This window comes from Doryrhamphus excisus, chromosome 19 (genome assembly GCF_030265055.1).
Source record: "Doryrhamphus excisus isolate RoL2022-K1 chromosome 19, RoL_Dexc_1.0, whole genome shotgun sequence".
Taxonomy (NCBI): Eukaryota; Metazoa; Chordata; class Actinopteri; order Syngnathiformes; family Syngnathidae; genus Doryrhamphus; species Doryrhamphus excisus.
In genome coordinates this window covers 6,177,320-6,194,346 of record NC_080484.1, presented here as the reverse complement: position 1 = coordinate 6,194,346, position 17,027 = coordinate 6,177,320, and the positions used below count along the sequence as shown (strand labels likewise).

The window sequence follows — 17,027 nt, the reverse complement described above, 5'->3', positions numbered from 1 at the left end:
CCGCCATCTCTGTGTGGAGTTTGCATGCTCTCCACGTGTACTCCGAGTACTCCGGTTTCCTCCCACATTCCAAAAACATGCTAGGTTAATTAGCGACTCCAAATTGTCCATAGGTATGAATGTGAGTGTGAATGGTTGTTTGTCTATATGTGCCCTGTGATTGGCTGGCTACCAGTGGACCCCGCCTCTCGCCCAAAGACAGCTGGGATAGGCTAAGTGAGGATAAGCGGTAAAACATGAATGAATTAATACTCGGGATGTATTGTCCAACTCTCAATTTCCGATAGCGGTATCGATATCGATATGTGTAATATGACATATCTCCTGTGGTGGAATGAACACGTACAGTATGTGTCGTATACAGCTTTTTTAAAATAATGCTTTTCAACATCTGGAAAAAATTAGATACGATATCAACTGATATCGCATTTTTATGATGAAATCGGGTTGATAATAATCGGACATCCCTAATAAATACTCTTTTTTATGATGAAATCGGGTCGATAATAATCAGACATCCCTAATAAATACTCTATCTAGTTAACAATATTATACTTTATGTATTGTTGGAAATATGTATCTCCTCAAATTCCCTGCATTTCACTCAAGTGCAGAGAGCACCAGGCCCTTTTTATTACATGTATTTTTTAATGCTACTTAATGATCAATATTTTCACAGATAACTATAAGAAATCAATATTTTAATGGAATCAGTCGCGGAGGGACCCTGTGACCCTCGTTGTGGCGTGACGTCAGCTTTACAGATGCCATGTCATCATAACTGATGATTCATTTGAGGTGCGGCGTCGACTTTTTTAAATAATGCTTTTCAACATCTGGAAAAAATCAGATAACGATATCAACTGATATCGCATTTTTATGATGAAATCGGGTCGATAATAATCGGACATCCCTAATAAATACTCTATTTTATCTACCACAAGAGTAATTTCTGTAACAATATTATACTTTATGTATTGTTGGAAATATGTATCTCCTCAAATTCCCTGCATTTCACTCAAGTGCAGAGAGCACCAGGCCCTTTTTATTACATGTATTTTTTAATGCTACTTAATGATTGATATTTTCACAGATATTCATAACTATAAGAAATCAATATTTTAATGGAATCCGTCGTGGTGTGATGTCAGCTTTACAGATGCCATGTCATCATTATTGATGATTATTTGAGGTGCGGCGTCGACTCGAGCGGAGGCAACTATTTGAGAAAAGGCGGTATTTGCAAGGATTGCTGCTTTTGCTCGGCGTTGTGTTACATTTCATATATGCTACTGCGATATGAATATGAATATGGAAAGTGTAAATACTGTCGCCATGGTTCCTGTTCAAGATTCTATCAAGCTGTGATGTGTCATTATTTCCCAATCGTTCATGCTTTGTCTTGCATGCCATATGATATTGTGACGGCAGAGGAGCATCAATGTAGTTGTGATACAACACACACACACACGCGAGCGTTCTGCACATGCCCACTGTGTGGCCACGTCAGGTGCTGAGGTTTTCTTGCGGCATGCGAATTGAAATGCGATGACGTTGTAACGATGATGTTGTGATGCTGTTTCTCTTGACTATTCTTCAATTCTTCAATGTTTTCCCATGTCTGTATTAGACACTTTTATCGAGGCTTTTATTATTATTATTAAAGAGATGGTACGCATCTGTCACTGTATCACCGTCTAGGCGGCCATCTTTGGATGGATTTATTTACTGGGGCAGCTGTGATGTTTCAGAAAGGAGATGAAATGTAACCCCCATGTCGAATAATAATCATAATAATAATACTGTTATGTATTCCATGTATTTCCTTGGAAATGTCTCACACGTGAAGGGTTTGCCTTTTACTTAACTACGCTATCACAGAAATGGAGCCAAATGTATGTGATGAAAAATGTGACAAATGAGTAGGAATAACATCCATCCATCCATCCATTTTCTGTACCGCTTCTGCTCACGTGGGCATGCTGGAGCCTTAGGAGGAACACAACATGCATGTTCCAAGTGCTTCTGTGTCCCACTGGGAAATAAGGAGATGATAACGGATCATTTCTACTCATGTACAATTTGCATGCAACAATAAAGCAACAATAAACTGCATTCTTGGGCTTCTTTTCGGTTGTCACCACCGCTGTGAGACACACGGGGGCGCTGTATCCTCTACAGTTGGCGCAAACGGGGCTAATAAGGGTTTTGGTGCCATATTAAATATACACTTGAAAACACTGAGATACAGATTAATTTCAATGGAATAGTAGCATTTTTTATTTTTATTTTTATTGTTTTTTAAAGTATTACTATAACAAAAAATATTTACTGTTTGTATTTATAAAATAGTATATATCTGTCTTATTAATGTTCATATTAACTTCATAAATACACATAAATTTAACTTTTAAAGTATTACTATAACAAAAATTGATTTACTTTTTGTTTGTAATAATAATATAGTATATATCTGTCTTATTAATGTTCATATTAACTACGTAAATACACATATCAATTTAACTTTTAAAGTATTACTATAACAAAAAAAAATTACTGCTTGTTTGTATTTATAATATAGTATATATCTGTCTTATTAATGTTCATATTAACTACATAAATACACATTAATTATTATATATGTTATATGAATTGTATTTCTGGTCCAATACGCTCTATATAGTATATATTTAAAAATATATAATTTTATTATAATAATGACTTTTTAAAATGAAATTCTTTAATGATAAATGTATTAGGCTCAATGATTGTTTTACAAATGCATTGTATTAATGTTTAATGATTAATGTTTAATAATAATCATAAAAACTGAGAAAATACATCCAGTATATTACATAATTATAGTGTAAATACGTACCCGAATAAGCAAAGTACATTTATATACACTAATGTATACTTTTGGATGACAAAAGTTCAAGCACACCTGATTTGTTGAAGGTACTCCTGCGCATGCGTCTTTGAGAAAGCCTGGATGCAGAGGCGCTGGAGGGCCCGGATGCGCATGCGCAGTACCGCCACCAGCGTGTTGGTGGGGCTTGTGTTTACAGCGTTGCAGGGTGGATGCTGCTCTGCTCGTTGCCATTACGACCAAACTGGCTCACTACAATGTTATGCCAGCCGACATTTGACGGCATATAAGTTGCGGGGAGACTGGTAAGATACTTTGCGTTGTGATTAGCGTCCGCTTCGTGTTGACTCTGACGGGAAAAAGACAACATTGTGTCGGTGGGGACTGTCATGGTGGCATGCTAGCTTGTCAGCAGTAGTGATGGTGGTGGCCTGCATCCCGACTTTCCTCCTCCTCCTACACGCGAATATACTTTATATTTAGTCACGTAACACCTTTTTATCCTGCATGGATATAGTGGCGCTTTACCGGCTGTTCAGCTTGTTGTCAACTACTCTTTAAATGGACGGGTAGGTGCCAAGCTAATGATCGTAAGCTAGCTATAAGTTCCCAATCTTTAAATGCAAAGTAACAATCTTTAAATGCGTCATAAATGAGGCTGTGGTTTTATTTAACGGTTCTACGAGTGTGCATTAGGAGCTAAAAGGTTGGCATTTTGCAGAAAGCAAATGAATATATGTGTGTGTGCTAGCAGTGTGATGTATGCTAACAAGGTGTGACGTCATAACAAACAAACACATGGCTTTCCAGTTTATTTACTGAACTGCTATGGCAGTATTTGTCATATTACTAGTAGTACTAATAGTACCATTCACCATCATGTTGCAGCACCCAGCATGATAATTATTCTCATTGAACCGATTGCATTGCTATGATATGCGGTGATGCAGCATTGGAGTCCCATTGCCTTCAACCGAAGGACATTGTTTTTAGTTATTCAAGTGTCTTTTAATTGATCCAATATTCTTCGTTAGATATATTGTGTGATGTCCTGACTTTACCATCACAAAAAATATATTTTCTTATGTAAAATGCTTACTTAATTCTAGTTTTTTTTCGTACGTATTTTTCTTCTTACATTACTGTAAAAAAAAAAAACTTTTGCGCACAATGGTGACTGGATTGTCATAATAGTATTGTAATTGTAAAAAGTATTGTAAAGAACTGTATGACAGAAATTTGTGCCTGTGTTGATGTAATTTATCCTTTCCAGAAGGTCTGACTCTAACCAAAACAGACTCTAACCAAAGCAAATTTTCCCATAGAAAATAATGTAAATCCAATTAACCCGTTCCAGACACCCCAAAATGTTCACACAGGACGCATTTTATTATTTTATATCTATTTCATCCTGAGCGCGCCATCCAAGATGGCGGCGTAAACAAACCAGACACTATTTTGGATAGTAAAAAAGCAGGTAAATACCAACCAGACAAAATTGGCGCAAAAAATGTGAATGTTAGCTGAAAAAAATGCAAATCGGGGTGGTTAACCACGCTACCACTGTATATCACTTTTTCTCAGAAAATTCTGAATTTATTCTTATAAAAATATAGACATATAGATATTTGACATCATGTTAAAGTATTCCCTCAGAAAATTCTGACTTAATTTTTGCAAAAAAATTATCATAATTGATTTTTTGCATAAAAATTTAATTAATCAAATTGTTCATTTTGGTGCCACCTTATAACGATGTTCTCGTAAACTTTTTTTTGTGTAATATTACGAGTATATTCGCAATTCAAAATACTTTATTCTCATAAACGTACATTTATTTAGACAATATTTTTACTTCATTCTCAAAAATGACAACTGTATTGCTGTAATATGTTTACTCTAGTATTAATTTACTTCCTTAAAAAAATTAAAAAAAGTTTATTCCTGTAATATTATTACTTCACTTTGTAGAATTTGTAGAAAAGTTCTTGTAAAATTTTTGTAAAAAAAATAATCACTGTATAAAACTATTCTCTCAGAAAATTCTAATTTTGTTTTCATAAAAATATTTTTCCCAATATTGAATTATTTTCTAAAAAAAAAAATCTGAATTTATTCAGTAAAATTATGACTTATTTTGTATTTTTTTTAAATTCTCGTAATATATTTGTACCTTACTCCTAAAATGACTATTTTGTTCAAAGCACACTTGTAACACATGTACAATATACATCATAGTATTATTATTGGGTTATTGGATATGCTGTATTTCCATACACAAATAAATGACGTGTGCACCAGCAGTGCTGAGCGTGCTGTGGTGTAGTCCTGCCTTTCCTCATGCAGTAGTAGTACTAGTAGTAATAAGTAGTGAAGGTATTGTGCCATGTTTAACAGTGACAATGTAGCACTGGTAAGCGTAGTGCTGTAAATGCATGGTTTTGCTGTTGTAGACACAGCTGGCCTGTACTTTGTGCTAGTCATGTGATCTTTAGCTTTTGTTTTATTGCTTCTGTATGCAGCTTGCTGATATCCGGCGCCGCCGCACAAACAAGATGGGATTTAAAGTGTGTGTGTGTGTTAGGGTGTGTGCTTCCTTGATTTGTACAACAAAGGCTGTCCTTTTGTGTTCCCTCCCTCTTGTAGTTTTCCGCTCTTATTTCTCATTCCTTTGCTGCTACTGCTGTATGTAACACTGACAGCTATCACGGTAATGGCGAGTATGGGCGCTGCTTCAAGCCTGAATGCTCGCTGGGTCTGTTTTCCTCTCCTCCTGTGAGGCGTACGCAGGCTCAGCCGGCAGCCGAGAACAGCCTGTTCTGTTGCTCAGTGGTGGGCACTGTTCAAAACACACACTTTCAGCCGCAAATACCCGCTTTGCAATGTCACAGGTTGGTTTGGAACGCTTTAATGTGCTGTATATTTGGCTTCTGCTGCGGCCATACAGTATATTAATGCTATATGTCACACGCTACTGACAAGAAAACAGCAGCAAACATGAGAAAATCAGTAATTTTACAAGAATGGAGTCAAACTATAAGAGAAGTTGTTTGCAAAAATAATTGTAGTATTTGGAAAAATACTTTTTTATACAGTCATCCCTCACAATATTGCAGTTATGGTCATTCCATGCAGGAGCACGATACTTCAGAAATGAATGAATAAGTGAATGATGGTGGTAGACTACAAAGTAGCCATTCTGTTATTGAAATTAATATAGACGAAGTCACATATCATTTTTTTATACTGTATATTCAGCTATGCTCAAATCCTCAGCTATAATATAACCAAATATGAAGCAGTGCTTTCAATGTATTTTTATTTTTTACCATTTGTAGAAGACACAAGCGTGTTCCAGGAGCACCAACCTGTCAACCGCATCGGGCTTAGCGACTGTCCGTGACTTCCTGGTACATTTGTGGTAGAGCTTGCTTTGGGACTGCTATATAGCACTAGAACACTATATTTGGTGTGCCTTAATCATCAAAAATGGCCGCAACTGAGAGGGTCGGGGTTTGAAAAATGGCTGTCATTCAGTAAATTTGATGTCCTTCCTGTTTGACACAATCCACGATAAATAAGATCAATTAGATCGCTACCCTTACCCAATCAAGCCAGCCTACATGTCAGCAAAGTTTGAGATAGACCACCACCATGAGGGTCCTCCTCACGAGGGTCGTGGGAGTGCTGGAGCCTATTCCAGCTGTCTTCGGGCGAGAGGCGGGGCCAATTGTAGCTAGTCATTGTGGACAAAAAGCACATTTCAATTCAATTCCTTTCTGTACGATGGTCATGGTTAATGTCCTTTCCCCAGGTGGTTTCCGCTTCCTGGCTTCTCCTTCCTCGCCCTCGCTGGCGTCTTCCATTCATGAGCGACACGGCCGAGCGGAAGAGCGACAGCCATGGATGACAAGGGCTCGGCGGGGAAGATTAGCGTGTCCTCGGACTCGGTGTGCACTCTCAACAGCGAGGACTTTGTCCTGGTGTCGCGGCTGGGCGACGAGACGCCCTCGTCCACCAATAATGGCAGCGACGACGAAAAGACGGGGTTGAAGGTAAGGACTCGGGTATGGACGCACCGTGGAAGGAGGGAAGTGTGGAAGTGACAGCATCAAAGCGTCCTCCATCTTCACTGTGGTTTAGATCAGGGGTGGGCAAACTTTTTGACTCGCGGGCCGCATTGATTTAACAAAATTGACGGGGGGGGGGGGGCATAATACTATATATTCTACACGTAACAGTCCACCTGGAATTATTGTATCTGTAAAAATGTAGTGCAATCAGCTATATGTACTTGTACCATGGTGTACCAAGGTTGTACCATAATGCCAGGTTGTATATTAAGTTTCAATGACATACTTTGGGCCGTATTCAAACACTTGGCGGGCCGCATGTGGCCCCCGGGCCGTAGTTTGCCCACCACTGGTTTAGATGATGATTGATTGTCACGACTCACCCCTTCTTAGCATGCTAACCATCAAACTAACCACTGTACTTACTTACTTACACACTCTTAACGCTTATTTCTCACCTGCCTTGTCCATTCCTTGTAAGGACATCCCATCATTGATGAACTGATTCAATCTCAGCTAGTTTGCTGTCATGGAAACAGGAGTCCAGAACATGTGCAAACAAGCGTGTCACAGATTAGTAATGTGCTACGGTTGAGGTTGCTGGTTTTGGCATTGTGTCATATTCATCTCTGAACTATGTGATGTCACCAAAGAGAAACTGCCAGCCGTGGTCAGTTGTAGTCTCCATCTGGAACCTTCAGCTACAGTCATTAAAAGATGGAGGTGAACGTATGGACACCTCATGTTGGCTAGGCGTATGTTGTATAATCATCCCATCCTGGGAAAGGAACGGCTCAGATGAAGCATTAAGGGTCCAAAAGAACACTTGACCTGGTGTCACTTACAGATACCACCCTGGACTGGTGGCCAGCCAATCACAGGGCACATATAGACAAACAACCATGCACACTCACATTCATACCTATGGACTATTTGGAGTCACCAATGAACCTAGCATGTTTTTGGAATGTGGGAGGAAACCGGAGTACCCGGAGAAAACCCACGCATGCACGGGGAGAACATGGAAACTCCACACAGAGATGCCAAGTGGAGATTCAACCCAGGTCTTTTTCTTCTCGTAATTTAATGACTTTATTCCCACAAAATTTTTCCCCAACTTCCTTTTCCAAAAATTACAACTTAATTCATTGTTTTGTTTGTTTTTTTTTATAATATTACAACTTTAAAAAAAATCACATATTTTCTTTACTATTTGAACTTTGTTTTTTCAAATACTAATACAACCTCATTCTCATAAAATTACAACTTTTTGTTAACAATATATCGGTTACAACTGTTTTCTTTGTTTCTCATAATAGTACAGCTTTAAAAATGTATATACTGTATATTTTTGAATATTTAAATTTTGTCCTGCTAAAATGTCATAGATTTTTTTCTCATAATATTATTATTTATTATTCTCATAAAATTGCATCTTTTTTGCCGTAATATTTTTATTTTTAATTTGTTTTTCCATTTCAAATTCCTTCTTGTAGTAAATGTTCTTTCTTTATTTTTTGGCTTTGTTGTGGTAACATTATAGAACTTTTCCACAATCTAATTTTCAAAAAATCACAACTTAATTCATATTTTTGTTTTGTTTTTATAATATTACAAAAACTTTAAAAAATTCACATTTTCTTTATTATTTCAACTTTATTTTTTGAAATAATAATACAACTTTATTCTCGAAAAACTTTTTCCCCTTTGTATGACAACCTTTTGTTAACAATATTTTGGTTATATTCTTGTTATATTCTAAACGACTGCTGATTTTTGTTTTTTTACATTATAATATTTTTTAAACATGCTGCGGTCCAAATGAAAAACAGCCGTGGGCCATGAATGGCTCCACGGCCGCACATTGGACACCCCTGCAGTAAACATTAATGGCTATGGCGACATATAGGCACTACAAGGAGCATCTAGGACGGTGTACACGGTGTACAAGCCGGTGTACAAGTCCTCTGCTGATTGCTGCTAAACGCTATTTTGCTAACAGTAACTCTGCTGCTAACCTATCCAAGGAGACCTATCGAAGGAGACCTATCTAGGAGACCTATCTAGGAGACCTATCTAGGAGACCTATCTAGGAGACCTATCCAAGGAGACCTATCCAAGGAGACCTATCCAAGGAGACCTATCGAAGGAGACCTATCGAAGGAGACCTATCTAGGAGACCTATCGAAGGAGACCTATCGAAGGAGACCTATCGAAGGAGACCTATCTAGGAGACCTATCTAGGAGACCTATCTAGGAGACCTATCCAAGGAGACCTATCCAAGGAGACCTATCCAAGGAGACCTATCCAAGGAGACCTATCGAAGGAGACCTATCGAAGGAGACCTATCCAAGGAGACCTATCCAAGGAGACCTATCCAAGGAGACCGATCCGGGAGACCGATCCGGGAGACCGATCCAGGGAGACCGGTCCAAGGAGACCGGTCCAAGGAGACCGATCCAAGGAGACCGATCCAAGGAGACCGATCCAAGGAGACCTAACCAAGGAGACCTATCCAAGGAGACCTATCCAAGGAGTCCTATCCAAGGAGTCCTATCAGTAAGAAGGTTGGTAGTGGGCTGATGCTTTCCGTGCCGGCATGGCTGCACATGCTTGAAATGGTCACGATAACGCTGTGTCACAAGGGCGCCAGGGAAGACGCCATCCTCAGCCTCTCAGTGGAAGCTTCCGGTTACCCCCCCTCCCCCAGTGCGGAGGCATTTCTTGTCTTTCATTACATTTGCTATGATTTCATTTCCCGAAGTAGCTGTCTCCATCTATTTGCCGTAGCTCTGCCCGGGGGCCGTTTGTGGACTCTAAAAATATCACTTTACGAGCAGCAAAAATGGGATAGGAGTCAAGTTGCTCTGAATAATATGCTTTTCCACCTACATGACACCTTGCACTTTGTTCTTGATGTATTGTTGTTAGCATATCTACATGTGTGCTTCCCAACATATCCAAGTTGCATCCTGTCATGTGGAAGACGCCTGCTGTATGGCAGCCAGCAGATGGCGCCACAAGACCACACGTGTAGTTAGCAGTAGTGTAGTGTACCGCATCATACATATTTTGGGTACTTTTCAGCACCATGGGTGGGATGAGATACTAGAAAGAGCCCTCCGTCTTGAAGACTAAGGCTTGAAGAAGATCAGCTTTTGGCCCATTCATCTCCACGCTCAATGTTCCTGAGCGATAATGCAAGTTAAGAGGGGCCGGAAACGGTCAAATCACCTCATTCACTCGTCCATCCCGACATCACAGTCTGGTTGTTGCACACTTAGTCAGCCATCAAGTCCGAGAGGAGTCTAAACTTGTTGTCTTTAACGCAGGTGATTTCAGAGGAAGGGGTCAGCTTTAAGGTCAGTGTCTCCTTCTTCCTCCTCTACGTCCTCTTCCTTCTTCCTGTATCGCTTTCTTTGCTGCTCGTGTGTCTCTCTCGCTCCGGCTCTGTCATGTGATCCCGTAGTGACTCTGTCGTGTTTGTGCCGCCTGCTTTACTTGCTGGCTCGTGGAAGCGCATCGCTTTATTAGCATCGCAAGGAAAGTAGGAGACGTCCCCGCCGGGCGAGTGTCTACCTGAGATCCAAGGAGAAACAAGCCTTAAGCCCCCCCCCACTACCTCCCACTGCCATTTGTTTTTTTGCTATGTGTTTTTGCCATGCTAAAAAGTCCAAGAAACCTTGAAACAGGGGTGTCCAAACCTAAAATGACAGGATATGGCGTCATTTGGCTGTTTACAATTTTGTAGTTGTATGTGGCTATGGATGATAAGTTCTTTATATTTCATAAGAATTAAATAAGTCAGCTTTATTCCCTTAGTTTTTTCACTTCATTTTTGTAATATTTGTAATATCACAACTTTTTCACAACCTTAAAAAAATTTTTTGTTACTAATATTTTCATAGTTATTACAGAAATTCATGTAAAAGGATGTTTTTGCACTCCAACTATTATTTATATTATGATTTTAATATTTCTACTTTATTCTTGTAAGTTGACTACTATTTTTTCTTGTTTTTGTTAGTTTCTTGATTAATATTATTTTTAAAGTCTGTCGAGGACCACTTTTATTTATATTATGATTTTAATATTTCTACTTTATTCTTGTAAGTTGACTACTATTTTTTCTTGTTGTTTTTGTTAGTTTCTTGATTAATATTATTTTTAAAGTCTGTCGAGGACCACTTTTGGACACCCCTGCCTTAAAACATCAGCTTGGTCTTTTGCCGTGGATGAGACAAGCTACACTGGGAGTGTAAAAAAGGTGAAATTATTTGACTTTAATTATGATTCGGAGGGCCTGAGAGAGTGGAAAGCAAAGACCTTTGTGGTGGTTCATTAACCAGTGAAGCAAGAGAAGCAACGTTGTACTAGCTAGACTTCTATTCTGCCTGGAGATTCCACTTTCAGTCTCTTAGCATTCAATAACACCTAACAACTTACCCTCACTGACCCACTAGAGGTCCCTGATATAAAGCAGATGATAAATTCCCAGAATATTCTCTCAGAGGCCAAGTTGACAGTACAGCATCGTACAGTCAGCAGGACGGTGTTGTGGATGATTGACATGTCACAGCAGCAAAGAGGAACACAGTAGTTGTTATTTGTTAATGGCACCTTAATGGCGTTTTGGTAGTTTGCCACTGATGTGCTGCCGTCTATGCATCCTGTGTCAGATCGTAGGCAATGGAAGCGAGCAGCAGCTCCAACGGGAGTTGGAGGACGTCCTCATGGAGCCGTCGGTGGCCCAGGCGGGCACGGGGGATCATCACGGCCTTCTCGCCACCACGGCTTCCCCTGTAGCGCCGGGCGCCGACCCACTAAGCGCTCCCTCCCCCAAGGTGGAGATGGCGCTTCCTGTTCAGACGGCTCAGGAGAGCGAGCTGAATGAGCGGTCGTATCGAGGTGAGTCATTATTTCATGAATATATAGTATTAATAAATGTTATCCCTCATGTATGGCCGCTAACTGCTCATCAACCCAACTGGGATAAGGGAATCTTTGCCAAGTAGGACACATACCTGGATTTAGAAGTAGAATATTCTCAGAGCATAGAAAACCTGCTTACGTCCTTCTAAACACGGTTTTTAACATTATTAGAGCCCTCTAGACATGACATAACACCACTCACCTTGACACTCCTATTACCCAATTGAGTCAACATAATAAGATAAAATAAGACATATTAGGCAGAGAAAACCTGTTTACGATTTTCTAAATGTGATTTGTAACATTAGAGCCCTCTAAACATGAAATAACACCCCTATGTTCACCTTTACACTCTTATTACCCAATTCAGTCAACATAATAAGAGAAAATAAGACATATGAGGCAGAGAAAACCTGTTTACTATTTTCTAAATGTGATTTGTAACATTAGAGCCCTCAAGACATGAAATAACACCCCTATGCTCACCTTGACACTCCTATTACCCAATTCAGTCAACATAATAAGAGAAAATAAGACATATTAGGCAGAGAAAACCTGTTTACGATTTTCTAAATGTGATTTTTAACATTAGAGCCCTCTATACATGAAATAACACCCCTATGCTCACCTTTACACTCTTATTACCCAATATAGTAGACATAATAAGAGAAAATAAAACATATTAGGCAAACAAACCTGTTTATCTTCTTGTAAATATCGAAATGTTTTTTTTTATATGAGAGCCCTCTAGACATGAAATAACAACCCTATTGTCACTTTTGCACTCCCATTATCCAATATAGTAGACATAATAAGAGAAAATAAAACATATTAGGCAAACAAACCTGTTTATCTTCTTGTAAATATCGAAATATTTTTTATATTAGAGACCTCTAGACATTAAATAACACCCCTATTGTCACTTTTGCACTCCCATTATCCAACATAGTAGACATAATAAGAGAAAATAAAACATTAGGCAAACAAACCTGTTTATCTTCTTGTAAATATCTAAATATTTTTTTTATATTAGAGACCTCTAGACATTAAATAACACCCCTATTGTCACTTTTGCACTCCCATTATCCAACATAGTAGACATAATAAGAGAAAATAAAACATTAGGCAAACAAACCTGTTTATCTTCTTGTAAATATCAAAATCTGTTTTTTTATATATATTAGAGCCCTCTAGACATTAAATAACACCCCTATTGTCACTTTTGCACTCCCATTATCCAATATAATAGACATAATAAGAGAAAATAAAACATATTAGGCAAACAAAACTTATTTATTATTAATTTATTTATTAACTTATTTATTTTTTTAGAAATTATTAGAGCCCTGTTGACATGAAATAACATACTCCATACCAACACATCATCTTTGAATGCGTCCTATGAATGCCTTGTACTTGTATTTGTATGACTTTATTTAGCCATTGTTGTGCTTCAAAATACTACACTTCCTTGAAGTCGGAAGCGCTAAAAGGCGACGGACTACTGTGTTACGGACACATAGACATACTTAGCATGCTAACATCCCTCCCTCCACAGGAGACGAATCATCGTCAGACGGCAGCCCGGGTAGTCCCATCCCAGATGAAGACAGTGTGGTCTTCAGTCAGCTGACATATCTCGGGTGCGCTTCGGTCAATGCCCCCCGCAGCGAGGTGGAGGCCCTGCGCATGATGAGCATCCTCAGGGGGCAGTGCCAGCTCCCCTTGGACGTCACGCTGTCGGTCCCGGGCGTGTCGGAAGGCACCGTCAGGTAGGGGACCAGAGAACGCCATTGCAAACGGTCTCGTCTGAGCTGCATCTGCTGTGTAGATAGTGTCACATCATGGGCTAATATTCCCAGCATTGTCTATTCTTCCTTTACGGCACATGACTTTTCATTACCAATATTACCAATAGAATACCACCACTTCTTACTGTAAACCAGGGGTCTCAAACTCAATTTACCTGGGGGCCACTGGGGCTAGGGTCTGGGCAAGCCTGGGCCGCATCAGGTTTTCCAAAAAAAACCAAACGCATTTATTAAAAATAGAAAAAAAAAATATATATATATACATACAATATATGTATATATATCCAAACTTTTTCAGTGCTTTGGTTCCGATTTTCTACAATAAAAGCTCTGATAAAACATTCCACTGTTCTCAAATATCTTAATTTTTATTTTTCTGCACAAAATAAGATGAAAAATAAATAAACAAATCAAGAATAAAGAAAATCAATCAGTAATAAATAAATATAATAATAATAAAACGGCAAATAATAAAAACTTAAGAAACCACATATAGTTGGTGGGTAGACAAATTATTTTTTTCAGATTAAAATGAACAAAGCATTATTAGAGCCCTGTAGACATGACAAAACACGACTATAGTCACATTTATACTTTTTTTATTTACAACATATTGCGCAACTGCAGGGTCTTGAGACACATGCTAACTCGCAAACTAGAGAGCTAGCGACCTAAACGGTAGCCTTCAAGTTATTTCCTTTAAACTTAAATAGCCAAAAACGTACCACTTCCACATGGATAGGGAGGATAACTATTAACAGTTATTTAACCTTTAACATGAACATTAATCAAACGTAATAATTTTTTCTGGGTACATGATACCATACAGCATCCATATTAAACTTGCGCGGGCCGCACTAACATTAAACTTTCATATCAAGGTGGGGGCCTCAAACTAGTGTCCAGGCCGCGTGTTTGAGACCCCTGGTCTACTTCATTTATACATTTATTATTATTATTGTCCTGTGCATCTCCAGGGGGATAGGCCCCCCCGTCCTCAGAACCTAGTGACGCCCCTCTCTGATACTAACCTCATGAAGGGGGACCACTTGTGACCAGAAACCTGCATTTTGAATTTTGCATGTTTATTTATTATTCTTATTCTCCCAGGTTGTTGGACCCCCACACCAGCACAGAGATCGCCAACTACCCCATCTACAAAATCCTTTTCTGCGTGCGCGGCCACGACGGCACCCCGGAGAGCGACTGCTTTGCGTTCACCGAGAGCCACTACAATGCTGAGATCTTCCGGATCCATGTGTTCCGTTGCCAGATCCAAGAGGCGGTGAGCAGGCTGACATTCCTTGAAATGATGGAAAGTTTGTTGTCGTGTTTATCACCCCCCACGGTGTACTCTGTGAGCCAAGGATTTAAATGTTTGCATTTAGAGTCGCAGACATTCTACAGCCAATCAGAACGTAGAAGACTACAACACTCAACTTCTTAAAGGGCCAGCTTTGGCCTTTAACAGCGTTCTTATGCTGTGAAATAGTTTTTAAAAAGCGCGAAAGTTAAAAGTGAACCACGATAGCGTGACAGAAGACTGTATTCGGAATAACCAACAAGACAAGTTTCTTGAACAATACTCGTATTGCAAATGGCCCACGGGCCAACCCTTGGACACCCCCGTCTCAACATGCGATCGTGTCCTCGGGCGACCATGTTCATTTTAATCTTAACGCTTTAATCAAAATTCTGTGCTGCCATTCCGCCCTTACCTCAGGCCAGTGCTTCTCAAATCATGGGGCGTGTCCCCCCCTGGGGGTGGCTGTGGTGAACTGCCAGGGAGCGTGAGAATGCAATTTGCTTGTATTCACACATCCTTTCATTCTTTACTATGTGGCTATTCATTCATTCATTCATTCATTTTCTTTCAGGTTTTCAAAAAAAAAAAACGCATTTATTAAAAACAGGAAAATATACAAACTTTTTCAGTGCTTTGGTTCCGATTTTCTACAAGAAAAGCTCTGATAAAACATTCCACTGTTCTCAAATATCTTAATTTTTATTTTTCTGCACAAAATAAGATGAAAAATAATCAAACAAATCAAGAATAAAGAAAATCAATCAATCAGTAATAAATAAATATAATAATAATAAAACGGCAAATAATAAAAACTTAAGAAACCACATATAGTTTGTGGGTAGACAAATTATTTTTTTCTGATTAAAATTAAAGTATTATTAGAGCCCTGTAGACATGACAAAACACAACTTTTGTCACATTTATACTCTTTTTATTTACAACATATCGCGCAACTGCAGGGTCTTGAGACACATGCGAACTCGCAAACTAGAGAGCTAGCGACCTAAACGGTAGCCTTCAAGTTATTTCCTTTAAACTTAAATAGCCAAAAACTTACCACTTCCACACGGATAGGGAGGATAACTATTAACAGTTATTTAACCTTTAACATGAACATGAATCAAACGTAATAATTTTTTCTGGGTACATGATACCATACAGCATCCATATCAAACTTGTGCGGGCCGCACTAACATTAAACTTTCATATCAAGGCGGGGGCCTCAAACTAGTGTCCTGCGGGCCACATTTGGCCCGCGGGCCGCGTGTTTGAGACCCCTGGTATAGAGTATATAGTACACAGTATACAGTATGTTGGTCAGGGTATTATCCCCCGGTCGCTTGGCAGTATTCAGTGTATGTGAAGTGAAGACCGAGCAAGCTTTGCGTTGCAAAAATGTGGACATAAAAGCACGTTGGTATTGCTGGAAGTGTTCTGCTTGACCTTGTCTTCGGTCGTTGACCCCAACCCCTGCAGGGGCCGTGTCAGTGTTTGGGAGCTGCAAAGGGGTTATGTCATGCACTCCAGGCTGAGTTGCGGCCCCCGAATAACCCACGCACACAACATAGCAAAGAAATCCACCTCCAGGACCAGAAGTGATAGGGAGAGGAAGTGTCACCGCCTGTATAATTCAGCATAAGAGGAGAAGGGGGGGTTAAGGCGCTGCTTCGCCCCCCACCCCCACCCACCTCAGGTGCAAATTCAAAATGCTTTTTCCTCACGCTAAGAACTCGCACTAAACCTTAAAATGTCAGCTGAGTATTTTGCCGCGTGTGAGCTAAAGCCAACACAACGCTCAAGGAAAGTTTGCTTCTTCTTCAGACAGGTGACCCCAAATTGACCTTGGGGATGGACTAACCTGGGCTGGGCCGTGTGGGCCGAAACTCCTATGCTGATATTTTTATGTTGAATATAAATATAAGATACATATCCCAATATTTTTTTCCAAAAAGTCAATTTAGTCAATAGTCAATGAAATGAAAAAATGCTAAAATGAAGTAGCACATTCTCTTAAAAATAAAGATGGAACAAGTAA

At 39.3% G+C, this 17,027-nt stretch overlaps 1 protein-coding gene across 2 annotated transcripts in view; it reads left to right on the top strand.

The window, feature by feature from the left end:
• The first annotated feature begins 3,028 nt into the window (after positions 1 to 3,028).
• LOC131106848 (rab GTPase-activating protein 1) overlaps positions 3,029 to 17,027 on the top strand; it is a 74,464-nt gene continuing 60,465 nt past the window's right edge. The window contains exons 1-6 of one of the 2 annotated variants that reach the window (XM_058056308.1): positions 3,029 to 3,174; positions 6,684 to 6,924; positions 10,276 to 10,305; positions 11,623 to 11,851; positions 13,434 to 13,647; positions 14,797 to 14,971. In XM_058056308.1, the coding sequence (XP_057912291.1) occupies positions 6,772 to 6,924; positions 10,276 to 10,305; positions 11,623 to 11,851; positions 13,434 to 13,647; positions 14,797 to 14,971 (801 nt within the window). In that variant the 5' untranslated portion in view covers positions 3,029 to 3,174; positions 6,684 to 6,771. The remainder of the gene's footprint in view (positions 3,175 to 6,683; positions 6,925 to 10,275; positions 10,306 to 11,622; positions 11,852 to 13,433; positions 13,648 to 14,796; positions 14,972 to 17,027) is intronic. The other variant, XM_058056309.1, reaches the window with a different exon arrangement.